We start from the raw sequence: 20,359 nt of genomic DNA on the forward strand, positions 1-20,359 counted from the left end.
GTGAAGCTCGTGGCTTTGCTAGAACACTACAAGACAGAGTTTCAGTTCTTTCTGTTCTTATTTTATGAGATAATGTTATCTGTCGACATATTATACTAGCAGTTACAAGCACAAGAGATAGATACTGTCTCTGTGCAAAGATATACCACTATGTTTGTCGAAAGCATAAGCAAAGTGAGAGATGAGGTTGACAATTTAGACAGCAAACTGCCAGAGGATTCTACTTTTTCAAACTGCAAAAAAAACATCACCAGTCTGGTCCGAATTGCAAAGGGGATATGTGAAATTGTAATTGTGCATGCACAAGAACGTTTTTCTTTCACAAAACATTTGGTGAGTGCCGCATTATTGCAAAGTGAACACTTTGCAAAATATGATGAATCCTTCCCTGAGCATGCTCTGAATGAGGCTGTGGAAGCTTATCCTATGCTCAACAAAAAGGACCTGAAAACTGAGTTGACTGTACTGTACAGAATGAGTGTATACCGGAAGGCCACTGGTGCCATTTCTTTGCTGGCTTTAATTCATAAACTTAATATGGAAAAGTCACTTACCGAGACAGTGGCTTTACTAACAATTGGCATTACCACTCCTATGACAACAGCAGAGTCAGAACGATGTTTTTCCACCTTAAACAAGATTAAGACATTCCTGAGGAACACCATGCTTGAGGAAAGACTGAATGCTTTGGCAATGCTCTCTATAGAGAGCAACCTAGTTGAAAGAATCCCAGACTTTAACGTTCAAGTTATTGAAAAGTTTGCTGCTCTTAAAGACAGACGTGCTGATTTTATATACAAAAAGTAAACAATATGTTGAATGCTGCTAGTTTGCGACCTGTTTTGTTGTTTGTTAAATAAAAAACATCTGTGAGGTACTCAGAAATGCATTGTATCTCGAAGTCGGTTATGAAGCTCTGTGGTTATACTGAATAAGCAGCTACCCATGTTATATGACATCTCTTTATTAATGTAATAACTGCACTTTCACAATTGCTTTATTAACCTTCCTGCTTTCTCAAATTTGCTTGAATATGCACCTTTTTCCACTCCTTTTTCAAAATTTCATGGGGGAGAACCCCCCGGAATCCCTCTTGGGTTGTTTGGGCTCACTCGCTACGGTGCAGTATGACAATCATTTTACGCTCCACCACTTTCAAATGTAACCATCCGCAAATGCTCCCTCTGCCTTTCCGCTACTACTGGGAAAGACTAGTTGGCACTGCAGGGCTTCCCATCGGCTTCCTAACTGCAACGCAGAAAAGGAGATATCTGGGCTCATGAAAATACCCAGTTACATAGTGGCCAGTAGTTCTATCACTTCATGAACTATGCCCACCTTTCGCGAACACACCATCAAGCTGAACAGAACACATCAGATGGCAAGCTTCAAAACCAGGATTCTATATTGAGCTAAGAGCAAGCAACTACCCAAAGAAAGAAGTAACTGCCTTCTGAAATGTTCATTTTGTTATGTAGACTGCCATTATTAAAGTTTTCTGAAACTGTAGATTGCCTTTAGATAGAGAATGTTACAGAAAGTGTTGATTTTCACTATATGCACGTTGTGAAGTTCCACAGATAGTCAAGGTGAAACAAACATTCACAGATTTTGATTTTAAGAACTTAACGAAAATGGAAGTTGAAAACCACTGGCATTGAAATTTAGAACATTAATAATTTAGGTGATCTGTCATCTAAATTCCCCCCAATCTCACCCGCTGTCTTTGTCATGGTATTCCAAATTCATCTGCTTTTCATCTCCTACAGAAGCTTCGGCGTTGGTGTTTGCTTCTATTTCTGGGTCAAACATTAGTCCTTGTTCATTCACAGAAAGATCCTTATAAAAAAAAAGTTAAGCTAAATTAGAAGCCACAAAGCTTGTAGATCATAGATGTGTAAGCATTTTGTCTTTGACTCTCACAAAGTAAGGTGATCTGGTAAACGTGATAAGCTTGAATACAGAATAATTAAGTTCAAGAGTTTTGCATATGTATTTTTTATTTTAAAAAAGCATGAGCAAGTTGTGGAAAAAATAAAAAAGTTGTGGAAAATATTCATGTCATTTTGACATATGTACCTTTTCAAAACCACAGTAAATGGAAGGCTGAGATGTACACAAATGGCAGTGTTGATTCTTCTCTGTCCTTTATAGATTTGACAGCACTACATTACATTTCTCTCTCTGCGTTTTCATGTCTTCTCTCTCAGCGAGATCAACAAGATAGTAGTTGCTGATGTAACCAGCAACAACATTGACTATCAATGACGTCATGCGTGATGGCGTCAGTGATCAGCAAATGACCCGAGGAAGTTAAGGTTGTACATCTGCTTAACAGGTGCGTTCTTTGGTTTTGCCAATTTAGGGGAATCCTTACCATACAAGATCAGGAAGCAACAGCCATCTTTAGAACGAGAAGGTGGTCAGTGCTGAAACGGAGAGCTTACCGCCCAACTGAGAGGGTTGTCTCGCAAGGCTAAGAATCTATCTTTCTGGAAGGTCTGAGTAGAAGGTCTTTCACAGCTCTACCTTCCTAGTGCTTTGGAAGATGCTCACATGGGAAAGTAGGCTCATCACTATAAATGAATTCATAATATGTCTTAAAGTGAAGCACTTATATGGAGCAAAATGTTGAGGATGTCAGGAATTTACAACGAAGACCCTTTGGGACAAAGTCTTTACATCCAAACAGGACAATATATACACCTGTTCTCAGCATACTTGGGGCCGAATTATGATGTGGTTAGTGAATTCCGACCTGTGCGTAAACCTGTGTTTACGCACAGGTTGGAGTTAGAAGTTAAATGATATTTAAGGTATTCAATAATTAGCAGATACGTTAAACACCTCAAGGCTCGTTAAATTTTGGCCAAAATTTAACAGGGGAAAAGCACACAGTATGTACCGTATCATTCCGATTAAGTGCGTTAAACACCAAAATCTGCATGTTATTGCGCATAAACTCATAATAGGCACTATTTAGCGCACCTGATAAATAACGCACCCCGTGGTATTGTTATTTATCAGGGGCCAGATATACAATCCTTTTTTGCGGCTGCAAATGGAAGATCGACCCGTTTGCTACCTAAAAAAAGGTTCCAGGCATGTTCAAATGCTATTTTGCGAGTCACTGACTCGCAAAATTGCATTTGCGACTCTTGTTATTAGGAAGGGGCATCCCTTCTTAATAGCGAGCCACCATGCCATGTACTGTTGTTTTGCAACCTCATTTGCGGCCACAAAACACTTGCAGTTTACCACCTAATTCAAATATTTGGTAAACCACTCGCAAATAGGAAGGGGTCCCCAGGGGACACCTTCCCCTTTGTGAATGGGTGCATAAATATTGTTTAAGAGCAGGCAGTGGTTCCAGGGACCACTGTCTGCCCTTAAAAAATGAAACTGAAAAATTTCAGTTTTCTTTTTTAAATGCATCCTGTTTTCCTTTAAGGAAAACGGGCTGCGTTTTAAAAAAAAAACTGCTTTATTTAAAAGCAGTCTCAAACATGGTGGTCTGCTGACCCCCAGCAGGCCACCATCTCTGGGAACGCTAGCTATTTCCAATGGGGTCGCAAATTGCGACAGCCTCATTAATATTCATGAGGCATGCAATTTGTGACCCCATTGGAATCGCAAACAGTGTCTGAGACACTGTTGTACATTAAGTTTAGCGAGTCGCAATTTGCGAGTCGCAATTTGCAACTCGCTAAACTTAATGGTCGTACATCTGGCCCCAGGTGCCCTAAATAGCACCTAAACCTGTACTCAAGACCTTAGTTTCTCTTCACCCTACAGTCCAGGTTTTTGTCACACTTCCATTGATGCATTATGACTAGGGCTTGCGGTGTTATGTTATTTTTGTTGTTGAAATTTCCGTCTGTATTTATCCATATTTATTTTTTACTAATTTTATCTGTATTTATCCATATTTATTTTGGGGTTTGTGAAAAAATGAAGCAGAAACTATTATATTTCCACATTTATTTTACCGTGCTCATGCTTCAAAGGGTTCAATGATATGAACACCTGCAGAAGATAAATCAATGCACTTATATGAAACTATGCACATTTTGTTATCAACCTCGTGCATATCTAGTGCTGTTTAAGCCTAGTTACTAAAGTCACTTTTTTTTTTTTTTTTTACACCCTTACCCATCAGTCCACACAGCTATTGGCTGGCAGTCATGGCAGACAGTATTTAGAATCACTCAAAAAGCCACCCAATTTACGTTTTTATACACATTGGGAAAAAAATACAGATGAGAAAATAAATGGCTTTATGTCTGTAGTTATTTGTGAAAATCATTAAAAACGGAGAGCAGGGAGCCTTATTTATGGCATTATGATCCTTGTAGTTCCCTCTGTCATTAGACCCTTCCTAAATCACGTCCTGGTGGTGGTTCTCTGTTCACTAGCTTGGTTCTTAGATCCAAAGTTTATTGTAACCATTGTTTTATCTGCATTCTGGACTTTTCTCTGTTGACTCCTGATCAGCACTCCATTCCTGGCTTTCCTATTCCCTGCCTTGTGCCTCCTAGTTTTCCTGGTCTTCCTTCTCACAAGCCACAGTTCGGCCTTTCCCTTCATTCACGGGTTCCCGATTCCTTGCACCTGGTTTATTCTTTGCACCTGGGTCACATCCTGCTCCTGTGCTCCTCCCCAGAGCTTGAGGCTATTTCAGCAATGAGAGACTAAAGTGGAGCAGCGTACAACGGACTTGGGGGCATATTATCAAGACAGGCGATAAAATTATCGCCACTTTAGCGGCAGAAAACTGCCGCTAAAACGGCGATAATGGGCTTGATAATATGCTCTATGGAATTCCAATTGAAGCCCATGTTAGAAGTGAAGGACATTTAACATGGGCTTCCATTGGAATTCCATAGAGCATATTATCAAGCCCATTATCGCCGTTTTAGCAGCAGTTTTCTGCCGCTAAAGCGGCGATAATTTTATCGCCTGTCTTGATAATATGCCCCTTGGTTCGCGAGTTTCCTCCTGCTGTTGCTTCCTTGCTGCTGTATCCAGGCTTGACTTTTGATTCTTTTTTCATCTCTTGTTATCCTGCCTCTCAGTTTCTGTCATTTATTATTCCTAGTCTTGTCTGCACTCTTCCTGGTCTGTCCTGTTACATGTAAACTCCTTGCCTTGTGTTCAGTGTATTCCAGTGGTGAACCTGACCTCCAGTCCTGCTGTTCTCATTTCTGTATTTTCTCCACTGTTCTCATTTGTCTTCGTGTGGATTTCTACTATAATCTTGATTGTCAGTGTTAGCAAGGGTGCTTGTTAGACTCCCAGGCTTGTGCCTCTGGCACATAGAATCATCTAGCGCTCTTTCTCATAGTAGCTGCTGTCTGTCCCCTCGAACCTTGAGATTAATTTGCTCCTTGCTTTCCTGTAAAATCTCTTTACCTCACAGACAAATCACCATCGAAGGACCGTACAAACTATCAATTATGATGGTTTGTCTATCATTTCCCTTGTACTCCTTTGGTGTAGTACTCCTGTTATCTTGTAGTTTCCATTTACAGATTCTATTTCCTGATCACAACCAGCTACAGTCCCCAACTTATGTCATTTCTTCCTTTCCAGCTTTTCGGTTTTTAATTGTATAGGTTTATCTCCCCTCTGGAAATCCCTTTACCTTCAGAGTGGACACCCCGTTATCAAATCTTGTCTTGATCTCACCCAGCTAGTCCCCTGATGAAGAATGCACAGTAAACCTAGGTTGATGCAGTGCTGTAAATGCGAATTGGCAGCCATTTTTATGTGTATGCTGCCATGTTGAATAGTAAATTTAGAAAGCCATTTATGTGTGCAAGCAAATTTAATCTTTATGGTCAGAATAGCGTCGTGATCACCTGATATTACCACTCCGGATGAAATGAAATTTCAAATCTTTCTACACAGATGAGATGCAGAAAGTCTTAGCAAATTATTCATGAAAGTTTGATTATACCATTATAGCACTGAAGAAATCCATTGTGCATTGCTCTTCTCAGACAGAAAATCACTTAATGAAACGCTAGTGTGTGTCTGTCTAGAGCAGAGGTCTTCAAACTTTTTGATGCCGAAACCCCCTTGTCAAACTTTTTTAGGCGCAAGGACCCCCCTCTGCCAAAAATTTCTAGTACCTGGTACTCTCATCAACGACAACCATAAGCGCCCCCAATTCCCACAGCAAATAATTTTTATGGTGGGGAAATCATATTAAACAGTGTTTAGAAAACGGAAGATCAGTGAGCGAGGAGGTGTGGTCCAAGGTGTAGCTAAATACAAAGGATCTAATTTATGAGGAATTGGCGTAGGGCAGCGCCACAATGTCTTCTTGCTGCGCTGCCCTACGTAAATGTCAACGGGCAGTAATGCACCATATTTATAAATTATGGTGCATTCCTGTCCTTTCCCCTTGCGTTGGCGCACAAATTGCTGCGAGGCACCAACATGGGCAGGTTTGCTTTTTAGCAGGAAGGGTCACCTTCCTTCACAAAAACAATCCAGTGAGCCATTTTCCTCCTTCTATGGGAGCTGCAGAAAGCAGCACACAAATGAAGAGAGGAAAAAATGAGGGGAAATAAATACATTTCTCCTCGTTACGCCTCCCCTGGGGAGGCGTACAATTTTGGCGCTGCCCCAGCTTTACATGATTTTGTAAATATGGGGCTGCATCAAAATCCATGGGAACCCCCATGCAATGCTCATGGAACTCCTCCTTGACGCAGAGTAAGGCAATGTAGTGACTTGCTACGCTTTGCCATGCTTCATATCTATGAGGCCATACAAAGCCATGTAGGGATACTTTGTGCTGCCTCATAGGTATGGTTGAAAAGCTTGTGCCGCCGGAGAGTCAAAAAAAGTTTTAGGTCATTCATTTTCAGGCACCTACATATGAAATAATGGGCGGCGTTAATGAAAAATAAATTTTAAAAAGTTGTTACTCAATGGGAAATGCACTGTACATTATGACACATCTATTAGTTAATGCACTGCAGAGGTCTGTGTGTAACCAGAGAGCCACAAATTTAAATCTTGGTTGGTTCAGTGGAGAACAGCGGCTTGTGTATTTTTAGTGCTACAAGGTCACAGCCTGTGACAAAAAGCACTATGAATATGTAGGTCATATTTTATACTTGCATTACCCACAGTAGAAGATAGACTGATACAAAATTTGTAAATAGTTTTATGATAAAATGGTGCTTCCAAAATGTAGATTTTAGTAATACCAGGGCATATGTCATGCTATTTTGTATACATATCTGTCCCTTCAACACCTCCTTAGGGGTACTAAGGGCTGTGTAAATACAGTTCTGATTAAAAGCAAGCACTTCACAGTCCAGTTGTAAACGCTTTGCACTACCACAAAAAAAAAAGCGAATCTTTGTCATCACAAAGCTTCTAACTATTCACAGGTCGCAAGCAGCCTTTAGACTGGCAGATTAACTAACAGGGCACATTTGCATTTCTTTCAGGCAAACAGGTACCCTGGCACAAAATCTTTTCACAGAACAGGACACTCAGCTGGAGCATTTTAACAAACGAAATTAGCCATCTTTTTCCAAGACGAAAACAAAAGTTTTGGATTCCAGGCACAAGTGAGGTTGGGGAATGCACGACCTCCTTCCCAGGACTCCACGGCCCCCCTGGGAGTCACGCCCCACAGATTGAAGACGTCTGGTCTAGAGCAACAGACCCTGACAAAACAAGCCTCGGCAAAGCCAACAGACCTGACTTGCATTTGAGTCTTGACTGAAACTTAAATAGCATGCTGCAGTGTAAACAACAAAACACGATTGCTTCCTGTATACAATGCACCTATGAAGAAAATAATCTAATTTGAAATAACCCAGAGTAATTTTGTCACATACAATAAGTTGTATTAGAACAATGGAATGTTGAGCACTGAAGCAATGGGGTGCTCCGGCTTTCTAATGGCTGGTAGAAGCCCGGAGCATCAACATTCCAATGTTTTTCTTTCACAACTGTTCCTGGGAACTGATAGAACGGAAATTACAATTATATTTTAAGGACAATAAAAAAATTAACATGATAGAGTAATAAACGTGCACCAACTACACATTCACAAAACATGATGAAGAAAATAGAATTTCTAGTTACTGCATCGTAAAAGCATGCAGAAAAAGATATAGACTAGATACATTTCTTTATAATACAGACTGTGATTTATTAAACTGATAAAGTATTTTGTTTTATTAACGTGTGTTAGAAAATGTGTACATGGTGAATTCTCATGTTATTGAGTTTACCTCTAATCCTTTGTAAATTTCATTTACATATAAGCAAAACTAATGAGATTTATGAAATAGGATTCATCTTGATTTGATAGTGAATTTTATACATTTAACATTTGTGTGTAATAACATGTGCTATATTGACAAAAGAAAAGTAGATGCTACACCTTTCTGCAAAAAGATGCATTTGCGCAACTTTTAAAGGTCTTCGCCTCAGGTCTTTAACGTTGGAATGGGCCTTTAATGGCCGGTATAGCCCGCTACGGTGGGCTAGAAGGCTATATTCTAATATGGAATCCTTTCCTGCATTGATGTGATGTGGGAAATGAATTTCAGAATGTGTGGATATGAAACTGAAGAGAGGCTGTAGCAGGGATGAAGTGGATGGGACTTGGTCCGGGTCTTCCTGATTGCATCTTACCTACAAAATAAATAAGTCTCAACAGAACAGGAAAGTCATTCCTTTTTCAATGGCAGCAAGTATAAGTGCACATCAGTGAAGGACCCCAAAAACCTTTGCTTTTCCTTTGATTTGCTGACTTTTTATATTGTGAAAGGCGTTTAACGCAAGGAATACAGAAAATGAAATGCGCTTCATGTGAGTATTACAGAGATTTCTTTTTTTCATTGGTTGTGATTTTATTAGAGTATCTCCTGCTGCCTGTTCTGCTATTTATAGGCAACACATGTTTATTTATAATTAGGGCAAGAAATGACCATTTTTATTCAATAGTCTAACTTGCAGGAGAAAGCAATGAGCAATATTTTGGTTGTTTCCGCATACTGGAAGCTACATGTAGATTTAAAGATTTGACAAATGAGATTGTTCGAAATCAGTTGATAAATAGAACCACAAACTTGAAAGTCCAAGAGAAACTGCTAAATTTAGATAAAGAACCCACATTGGCAAAAAGGGTTTACCATTGTCAAAAGAGTACTTCCACCTACATTAAGGTATTGAATCCAAGAAAACCAGAGTTTAAGTGTGATGTATATGAATCTGAGAATGCTGAAGCAGAAGCGAATGGGGTAGTCTTTTAGATGTGGGAGTTTCTAACATATCGCATCATCTCCCACTTGTCTAGCTATAAATGTCAAATGCTATCGCTGCAAGAAAACAGGGTCTTTTTCTCGTGTATGCAAAGCCGCTGTGAAAGAGGAATCTATGTCGGTTTGAGTTAAGGACAGACCACAAGCCTTTGATTAATATTTTCTCTACGAGTGGTGCAGGCAAGGCTACTACAAGTCTAGCAAAATGGTTTTTCAGTCTACAAGAATATATATTTGACATGAAATATGTGCCTGGTGTTAGAAATGTTTCTGCAGATTGCCTTTCAAGGCTACCACTGGATGCTCCATTGGAGATCATCGAAAAAGACTGGCTAGTGGCAAGTGTGGATCAAGTTTCTAAGGGTGGATTTCAAAGGAAGAATGGGAGAATGTAGTGACAGATCCTGTATTGACAAGTGTAAAAGATATATTGCCCCATGGGTGGAAGAAGAAGTTTAATAAATGCACGGATTAGTGTAAATTTAGACTAGACTAATCTGGTTGGAATCATCTGATTTATTGAGGTGACAGATTACTGGTGCCGGCTTTAGTGAGAGAATAACATCCTTATTACACGAAGGTCATGGCAGCATGACATCCAGGAAGAAGGAGGCAAGGATGGATCTTTGGTGGCCCGGAATGGATCAAGATTTGATAAGATGTGTGAGGAATTGCATGCAGTATGACAAATTGTATGTAGTAAGAGAGCCTCCTATTGTTCATTTGCAAGTCACTAATGGTTCATGGAAAAAACTTCGTTTAGATATTTGTGGCTCATTTGGAATTGGCATTGAATAACAAAAACGCAAGTGATGGTTTACTATTACACAAAATGGTCAGACATCAGGATGGTAAATGAAACATGGTCTGAGGAGGTTATTAATTTTCTCAAGGATGTCTTTTCAAAAGACGGAATGCCTGAGGCAATAGTCACTTTGAAGAATGCATGCACGCTTTCTGGTTCAGATAATAACCTATTCCCAAAATGGCTCTGAATGTGTATCCTTGGAAGAGACGCTGAAAATTATCCCAGATGCCTTGCAAAATTGCCTCAGGAATGTAGCAAAAAAACAGAAGCTGCACCCAATCGAGCATGTGCCTGCTTAATCTGGTTGCTTGCACGTGCCAATGTCACCGCATATGGTGGCCAGAAAATGAAAAAGTCACCGATAAACGAGTGGAATTTGTATAGCAGTCAAAGAGTTGAGCGGTGTGCGTGCATAGTTCTAAAGCATTTGGGAAAAGCATCGAAGCTTGAAAGTGAAGTATCGAATTCAGTAATTTCATGATGTGAATATATTAAGGAAGCCTTGTGGCAGTTAATAGGGAAGTATAGCTTATAGCACAAACCAACCTAATATAACAATTACATTTACAATGATCACATTTGCTTGGTGATTGTAGCGCACTGCTGAACAAGTGAGTGGCACTCTATGTATGTATATTTATTGTATTTATTTATTTAATTTATTTAAATAATAAATAAATAAATAAATATGTATGTATATAGATGTATGTATGCATTTTTTAACTGTTTTTATTACAAGGTTATGGCACACAATTAAGCCGGTTTAGCCTTCCAAAGAGATTCTAGCAATAATTACAATAATTATTACAGTGCAAATCGTCTACCCCTCGAGCTTGTTAAAGAGGGTAATCGACACCAAAGTCTTTGCTCACTAAGGTAATCCATGATATATAATGTAACAAAATACCTTTCTGCAGGCTTTAACATGTGGCAAAAAAAATCTACCATTATGGACATATTTTCTTTAACATATGTATTTCATAATAAATACAACAGGCCTACTGCCTGTGTTGTAACTGTTTGATATTGTACAGATCGTACTGATGGCATACAAAATAACTGTTTTCAAAAAAACACTCAGGCTTACAGCTTTATCATCTGCTTGTCACCATTCAAACTACTGCCTATTGTACTGAGCATAAGCTTCCCCACAAGACAATCATCAGGCATGCAATCATAAAATTACAAAGTTATACAAAATTAAAAAAAAAAGGCCTTGCAAAAGGTCCTGACAAATCTATTGCCATGGTTTGTCAGACAGGGTAACAATACTAAAACTCTTGCCTACAACAGTAATCTGAGATTCCAGGTAACAAAATACCGTTCACCAGGCTTGAATACAAAGTAATTTAAAAAATCTGCTATTAAATGCTTATTCAATTTAACATATGCTATTCACAATAAGCACGTTAGGCCTACTGTCTTTATCATAGCTTTTCATAACAAACAGATCAGGAAATAGCCTTCATCAATGACTTGCCACCATATCCAACACTTTGCGTTTACCACAAGGCAAAAAGTGCAATACAGAAAATCTTTTACAGAGGAAGCACACTACTTCAGTCTAATCGAATGCTGTACTCAAGATAACCAACGTATGGGTGTAGCCCAAACCCACTCTTAGTAGTACTACCGAAAGACAAGTTACTTACCTTCAGGAACGCCTTATCTTATAGAGAAACTCTCTAGCTGCAGATTCCTTACCTTGGATTAATCCCCAGGTGTCAGACTGGATTCAGAAAATGTTCGTGAGCAGTACCCCTGAGTGCCAGTAGGTGGCATCGTTCAGCTCCGCATGGCATCAGTGGCGTAAACTGTGCTTGAAGAGATGTGCATGGTGCCAAATAGGCGCCACCCCACCACACTGATGTCAGTTTCTTTTCATGATTCTTCACACCAGAAGGACAGAGCCACAAAGTGCGCTGAGCAATGCTGTGTTAATCAGGGCCCTTAAAATGTGAAATAACTCTTAGCTCTGAAATCCGTCAGCAGAACGTGAAGAATGGGTGGGTCGGTAAGGAATCTGCGGCGAGGGAGAGTCTCTACTAGATAAGGCGTTACCGAAGGTCAGCAACTTGTTCATTTGATAGAGACTACTAGCCGCAGATTCCTTACCTTGGAATAGATACCCAAGCAATACTTTGCTGCCAGACAGATATCCAGGACAGGTATTCTGTGAGCTCATGCAGTGGTTGCAGACTTTGCTCTGGTAGAATGAGCTTGAAACCTTCAGGAGGTTGGTTTTTGGCCATGGCATAGCATATCTTGATGAAGAGCACAATCCATTGTGAGATGGTCTTTTTCTGCACTGCCCTCTCTTTCTTGGCTCCGACGTACCCCACAAAGAGTTGATTGTCCACCTGGAACTCTTTTGTTTGGTCAAGGTAGAACACCGAAGCTCTTTTATGGTCCAGCTGATGGAGTTTCTCCTCTTCTTTAGAGAGGTGAGGTGGAGAGTAGAAGGTAGGCAGGGTGATGGACTGGAATACATGAAAGGGAGTTACCACCTTCGTTAAAAAGGCTGCTTCAGTTTGAAGGACCAGTTTGTCTGGATAGATGGTAAGGTACGAAGGATGCGATGATGGTGCCTGTAGCTCACTGACCCTCCGGGCAGATGCTCTCGCCATCAAGAAGGCAGTTTTTATTGTGAGGAGCCTGAGTGGGCAGTTAGGTAGCTCGAAAAGGACACACATTAGAAAAGTGAGGGCTAAATTAAGGTCCCACTGTGGCATAATGAAGGATGTAGGTGGGAACATGTGTTGGAGATCTTTCAAAAACCTATGTATAGTGGGCGACTTGAACAGGGATGGCTGATATGGGAACAGCAGAAATGCAGAGACGGCAGAAAGATAGCCTTTCAACATGCCCAAATCAGAGCCCTAATGTAAGAATGAACAATAGAACCTGGGAAAAGGGTAAAGAAAGAGTGTCAACTTGTCTATGTCTACACCATGACACGAACTTGCTCGAAAGGCAGGCACATACTTTTTTGGTGGAGGGACGTGTGGCTGCCAAGATAACATTGCAGACTTTGGGTGGAAGGTTGAAAGCTGTCAACTGTTGATCTTCAATCTCCACACAAAAAGGAGTGTTTTCAGGTTCAGGTGCAGAGCCCTGCCCTGCTGCTGTGACAGAAAAATCTCCCAAAGAGGAAGCATGATCACATGACCTATGCTCATGCTTAAGAGCTCAGGATAACAGACTCTTTGTGCCCAATTCAGAGCAATATAACTTGGGCCTGGTCATTCCTGATCTTTTTGAGAACTCTTGGCAGGAGTGGTATAGGCAGAAAGGCGTACAGGAGGCCTGAGCTTCACTCAAGACGAAAAGCATCTCCAAGCAAGAGAAGCCTTCGAAACTCTAGCATGCAAAACTTCTGACATTGCACATCCTCAACAGAGGAGAACAGATCTAACCAATGTTCTCCCAATTCTTACAATAGACCTTGTGCCACCTCTGGCTGGAGATGCCATACGTGATTCTCTATCCATCGATGGCTAAGTTCATCCACACTGGCGTTTAGAGAACCCACCAGGTGTTTAACTACCAGGGTATGCCCCAACGCATTGCAGCCATGCCCAGAGGTGCAATGCTTCTTGACAAAGGGTCCACACCCCCACCCCACGTTGCTTGTTGCAATACCATGTGGCAAAGGTGTTGTCCATGAATACTTGGAAACAGCCTTCCCCTGATGGAAGGAAGAAAGGCATTTAATGACAATCAGATCACTTGGAGCTCCAACAGATTGATGTGGAGGCATGGTCCCACCGGAGACCAGAGTCCTCTGATCTGCACCACTCCCAGATAGCCAACCCAGCCCAAAACTAACACATCTGTTCCTACAGTCAGCTCTGGTTGGGTAAGGAAGAAGTATCTGCCACTGACCCAATTGCAGTTCACCAGCCATCACTGCAGATCTTTTGCAGTTCCCTCTGAGATCTGGACATGGCGGGGAGATTCCCCTGATGCTGTGCCCACTGGATTGTCAGGTCCCACTATACAGCCCTCATATACCAACGGACAAGTGTAACAAGAAGAATACAGGGGCCCATGAGGCCCAACAGCCTCAGAGTCAGTCTCACTGAAATCTAGGATAGAGGTTGAAACAATGGAATCATAGCCTGAATATCCTTGACCCGCTGCTTGATCATAAGAAGCGTCTGGGAACTAAGCAGGTGAGAATTTGGCATGTTGATAGTGAACCCCAGCGAGTGCAGAAGTTTCACTGTAGTCTGAAGATGGAAGAAGACTGCCAGGGTTGAGCCGTCTTCAACATACAATTGTTGAGGTAGGGAAAGACTGGAATCCCTGACATCCGCAGATGAGCTGCGGCTAAGCCACTTTTGTGATCACCCGAGGGGCACTGGTAAGGCAAAAGGGGAGCATGGCAAACTGAAAGCTAACACCTGTGGTTAGGCAGGACGGGGATGTGAAAACATATGTCCAGCATTTTGAATTTCTCCTTTTTCAGGAAGAGATTGAGATGGCCCAGTTCTAGAATAGGACGAAGGCCTCCATCCTTCTTGGCCACCAGAAACTAGCACGAATAGCAACCACAAACTACTTCTGATACCTGCACCTTCTCTATAGCTCCCTTGGCCAAGAGAGCTAACACCTGACAGAGTAAAGAGAGGTGGTCCTCCGTCAGCTTTTTGTAAGTATGTGGCATGGGTGGGGGGTGATCACAAAGGCGAGGGAGCAGTCCCTTTGGATGAACTGCAAAACCCAATGGCCTGATGTTATTGACCTCCAGTGGCGCAGGTGATGGCGTATTCTGCTCACCCCCTGGATGCCCATGATGGTCTAAGGATATACTAAAGGGGTTTGGAGGCTGATGCTGCTGGGCATGGTAGTGGACTGGCTCAACCTCTAACTACCAGGTCTGAGGGAACTGTGACTTTGGCCACGAAAACATAGTGTTGTTTGCTTGCTCGGTGGCTGGGCGTGGAAATATACGGTTGGAAGTACCCTTCTACGGCCACGAAAGTGGCAGACGGCAGACAGGGGTTGGCGAGGGGCCATGGAAAGGCTCAAGGACCTGGCAGCAGATCTGCTGTCCTTTAGGTGCTCTAACGCAGAGTCCGCCTTCTCTCCAAACAAACCGAGAGCCAAAGGGCATGTCCATGAGCGAAGATTGGACATCCCCCAAAAACCAGTGGTTCTCAGTTAGGTTTGGTGTCTTAAGGGCCACCGACAATGAGATTGCTCTGCCCAGCGAGTCAGTTGTGTCCAGCCCACATCTTATTTTGAACCTGGCAGGATCCCTACCATCAGCAATTTCTTGAAAGAGTATGGCTTGGGTCTCCTCCAAGACCATGGGCAGCATTTGCGCAACCAAGTCCGATATGGTATGGGAGTATCGGCCCAAGAGGCATGTGGTGCTCACAGACCACAATGCCTGACTGGTGGAAGAGAACATCCTCTTCCCAAAGGTATGCAGCCTTTTGGATTCCCTATCCGGTGGAGATGTAGCGAATTGGTCGGGGTTAACTTTGGAGGTGGAGTCCAGGACCACCAAGGTCTTGAGGTGTGGTGCTGAGTGAGGAAACTGGGTTCCCCTGGGGCGGGGTGGGGCGATGGTGACAGAAAATCGTCCTATGCACAAGAGCCCCTGTGCAGGGCAGGTACCAGGCCACAAGTAGGATGTCGATAAGCACTTCATTGATTGGGAGTAATAGTTCAGAGGAAGCAACTCCCGGCTAAAGCAACTCTGTAAAGACATTCGGATTTACTGCCAGTGAGGGTAGCGTAAGGTCTAAGGACCTCAGCAGCCCTTCGCACCACTATTGTGAATGAGACACCCTCTTCCATAGCCACCTTAGGAGTGAGAGACCAGGCCAGTCTCTTGGAAGCTGTCCAGTCAACTGGCATCTGCAATATCCTCTTACCAGTTGTCCTCAAGATCTTCTAACTGGTGTCCATAACGGTCCTCAGAACCCTCCCAGTGTTTCACTCAGTGATATGGGAAGTCCCCCCCCGATCGGCGTCGGGAATGATGGGGTCGGTGGCACTGGGGGCGTCGACACTGGAGTGGGCGCGAGGGAAGGTCGAGGTTGCTCGCCCAGCAGCGCTCCTGTCAAAGGATCCTGGGGACCCGACTCGTGCATAGCGCGAACCCGCTGGCAGGAGACCAGTAGGGGCTCCTCCTGGACCCATGGGTCTCAAGCGTGCTGCAGAGGGATGGGACCACACAAGCATGAGGTGCACGACCTCATCAAATTCCTTAAATTGGGTGGGGGTTACTCTGGCTCCCAGAAACTTAGGAAGGCACAGAGACTTTGCAGACTCCACCGCAGATCTAGGCCTCGGGTGCCTATGGCCCCACGACTTGTCCGAAGACTTGTGCAGTGAAGTCAAATACTTTTTCAATGACTTCTTTTTGTGGGACTTACCCAACTTCCACAACGATTTGGAGTGGGGCTACGATCATCAGGCCCGACTTCGCGAGCGATCACAGGACCTTTATTGTGACCGAGACCTAGAGTGTTGCGAAGATGTCAGGCAGCAAGGAGTTTGAGGAACTTCTCTCTCAGCACCTTAGGGTGCGTGCAGCTGTAGTCCTTGCATGTTTTGGCATTGTGATCATGCCCAAGACACCAGAGATAGACTAAGTGCGGATCTGTCACCAGCATCTGTCGATGACAGGTGCCACATCGCTTAAAACCTGCCTTTCTGGTAGACATCCTGCACACCAGGAGAAAAAGTCTAAAAATCTTTGACAAAAGGGCCGAAAAAAAGTCAGTCAAAGTGACGGGGGGTAGCTCTTAGTATCTGTGCTGACTGGTGCAGAAAGAAAAGAGCGGACGTGAGCGCGCTGGGGTAGTGCCTATATAGGCACATGTATTGATGACGCCACACGGAGCTGAACACCACCACCTACCGGCGTGCAGGGGTACTACTCACAAAACCTTTACTGGTGCCTGGGGAATTTTCTATAGTAAGGAATTTGCGGCTACAAGTCTCTATCAGATAGATATTTTTCTGTTGATCACATACGGTCTGGCAACAGCTGCATCTGGCCAGACCTAAAAATATGGGACATACTGTTGTTTATTTGCTTCCTTAACCAGAGCCCCTTAGAAGATTATCAACCAGAAGAGATGGAATGAGGCTTGGTTCCAGGTTAACTCCAGGCTCAATCTTTCGTACCCGCTAAATCGGAACCAAGAGGCAAGCCAAATCTTGTAAAACAGGGACAATTTGTATCAGTATGTAGAATATGCAAGACTAAGGCAGACATTTTAGAAACTTGGTCTAAGATGACAAAGCCAGGTTTTGCACTTGCACTTTCCTAAAAGAATCTGCAAAAAAGTGGCACATTAAAAGTACAGCATAAGCAGTTCAATAAATAGTCCCATCAATTCTATGTCAGGACATGGAGGCGAGAATTAGGCATTCCTTCACTTTAAGCACCAGCAGCCATTTTTAACAAGATATGTTCAACAACAGAAATACATTTCCCATAAGTCCTTGGGGGGGGGGGGGGGTGAGTCAAACAGTTCCTCCAATCAGGGTGATGCACATTGCTAACTGTCCCTGGAGGCTCTCTATCCACCTCTTTCTTTGCTACTCCAGCAGCTCATGAGCTAAGTGCTTTCTCTTTACTTCAGTTTTGTATTGTGGCACTTTCGCACGGTCAACGGGGCTAGAGCAAGCAGCTGTGGTTTTGTATCTTGATGGTGATATTGCAATATTTGATGTTTAACTTTCAAAGTGGCTGCTGGAACATTTGCGCTTTTATGTGGCTGCTGCTTCCCTGCCAGGCTTTGGTGCGCAGAAGGGTCATCCGACCGCTAGGGGGCCTGCACATAGATACCATAATGTGCACAGCGGGTCCCTACCTCCCGGCAGCCGGCCGTCAGTTTCACTCATTAGCAAGTGAGAGTGAAGCACGTCCGGCCGAGAAGAACACGGCGGAAGTGTTTGAGCCCAGAGCTCATCAAATGTCACACGGCAGGGCTATTTCAGAGCCTCCCACTTGGAGCTGAACACTTGCGCTGCGAGTAAGATTAGCCTTGTGAGAGGTTATACAGGACTCATCCCAGGCGGCAGAATTTAACCCCATAAGTGGGTGCTGGTCCCAAGACCTGTTAGAGGTTATTTCTCAATATTGCAGGCCTCTCCCTGCCATTATTACTCATCTAGAGAGCGCCTTTCATATGACTCAGGGTTTTTCCCTATCACAATTTTCCCCTATACCTGTGGTTCATGCATCATTATGGAACCCTTTTGAGGACTCCGAGGAATACATGGAGGAAGAGGAGGTTACCTCACTGTAGTGTTGGGGCCTCGGGCCTAGAAATCAGGGGGGCACAACACACGTGTTTGCAACTGGTGGCTAGAACACTGCTTGCCACGCCCGGTGCTCCGGGCTCTTTATTACTTCACACCACGTGTCTCCTCCCTGGACGTCAGGCTCGTCCACCGGAGGCACGTTCAGAGGGGGACATGCTTTCACTTCAGCCAGGGACCCCCACGACAGTGGAAGGGTCCACCTGGCGACACTACATTCCTCCTTTACTCACAAATACAAAAACCTGAAAACAACAATAACCATAGCGACCACGGTCACACATTTCTGTTAGAGTCTCTAGCACAGTCTCTGCAGGTTTCCAGACACAACATAAACAAAGAACAGTCTTACTTGGTCTTGGCGCAGCTCACTTCGGCTTTGGGAGATGACAGCGGGCCACAAAGTCTCGGTATCTCTGGGATGGCTGCGGGCATGGGCGTAGGTGGTGCCTGCTCTGGCTGCGCCCTTCGGGAGGGGTAAGACGCATGTCCTCTGAACAGTCTGCCCCTGCTCCGTGGGGGCGGTTCTGTGTCTCTTGCGACTCCCGACCTCCTTGGGCTGAGGCGGTCGAGGCGCTCACCTCTTCTTCGGCGCTGCGGGGAGTCACTCCTGCTGCCGCTGTCTCTTGTTCCGTGGCCCTCCTGGGGCTCGGGTGCGCCATTGGCCAGTCGTCTTCCTGCTCGGGACACTCTTCCTCTCCACCGTCCGGGACCTTCTTGAAGAACGATACGTTTCTTGTGACCTCTTCACCATTCCTGACCGCCGTGACCAGGGTTCCGCTGATTCGCGTGACTGTCCAAGGGTCCAGCTCGAAGGGCAGGCGGAACTTTCCCCCGGGGTGGCAGTCTTTCACCAGCACCCGGTCACCCACTTGGATGGGGCTGTCGGCCGCTCTCCTTTTCCGCGATGCTTCGCAATTCGTTTTTGTCCTTTGTTCCATGGACCGGTTGGGCGGGGTTGGTGCTGACGCCCACCGGGGATGGTGTGGAATAGTGTCGGTGACTGTTCTGCCAAAACAGAGGTGGCTTGGAGAAATCCCCGTGGTGCAGTGGGGCGTCACTCGGTATTCCCGTAGAAATTGATAGAGGGCTAGTTCTATTCTCTGGCCGTCTGCCAGTGCGATTTGAATTGTCTTGTTTAAAGTTCTCATTAGTCTCTCGACTTCTCCATTAGCTTGCGGCCACCTTGGGGTTATGCGTAGGTGTTTGATGCTGTGTGACTGCAGGTACTCTGCCAGCTCGGTACCGTTGAACGGGGGGCCATTGTCCGTGCGCAGCTCCCCGATGAGACCATGGGTGGCAAGTATCTTTTCCAACTTGGGAACCACTTCCGCAGCGGCTGTCGAGGACAGGAGCTCCACTTCGGGGTATCGCGAGAAATCGTCCACCACTACCAGCATGTACTTCCCTCCGGGGAAGCTGCCGAAGTCTGCGCTGGCTCGCTCCCATGGAGCCGTTGGGCCTTCCTCAGTGATTATAGGTGCTGGAGGGTTGGGTAGGCTGGTCGCTAGACACACGGGACACCGCTGGACTATTGTCTCCACCACCCTGTCGAGGCCGGGGAACCAGAGTTTGCTCCGGAGGCGGTTCTTCGATTTCACGATGCCTTGGTGCGCGCCGTGCGCCAGAAGGGCTGCCTGTTGGGTGAGGCAGCTAGGTAGCACCAGACAGGGCCCTCTCAGGAGGCATCCTTCCGGAGATACGGACAGTTCGTTCCGGACTTGATGTAGGGCTTTAAGGGTCGCTTGGGCATCCGATGTGCGGAACGACGCTGGGCTTTGGAGTTCTTTCCAGTTGCCTGACGTGACGGCTTGGATGGCGATCTGAAGGCAGTCATCATCTTTGGTGGCTCGCGCCACTTCCTCCAAAGAGATCGGTAGTGGCCGTGACCTTTCCACGATCATCCTGACAAATTCCTCCGTGGCCGCGGCTTCAGCAGCTTCTGAGTCCGTGGCAGGAC

The 20,359-nt window shown here is 44.4% G+C and overlaps 1 protein-coding gene across 3 annotated transcripts in view; it reads right to left on the minus strand.

The window, feature by feature from the left end:
* SKA3 (spindle and kinetochore associated complex subunit 3) overlaps positions 1 to 20,359 on the minus strand; it is a 637,733-nt gene that overhangs the window by 127,586 nt on the left and 489,788 nt on the right. For all 3 annotated transcript variants that reach the window (XM_085621582.1, XM_085621581.1, XM_085621580.1), the window contains one exon: positions 1,718 to 1,839. In XM_085621582.1, coding sequence (XP_085477708.1) covers positions 1,718 to 1,839 — 122 coding nt within the window. The remainder of the gene's footprint in view (positions 1 to 1,717; positions 1,840 to 20,359) is intronic.

The sequence above is a fragment of the Triturus cristatus genome, chromosome 8 (assembly GCF_964204655.1).
Source record: "Triturus cristatus chromosome 8, aTriCri1.1, whole genome shotgun sequence".
In the NCBI taxonomy this organism is placed as follows: domain Eukaryota; kingdom Metazoa; phylum Chordata; class Amphibia; order Caudata; family Salamandridae; genus Triturus; species Triturus cristatus.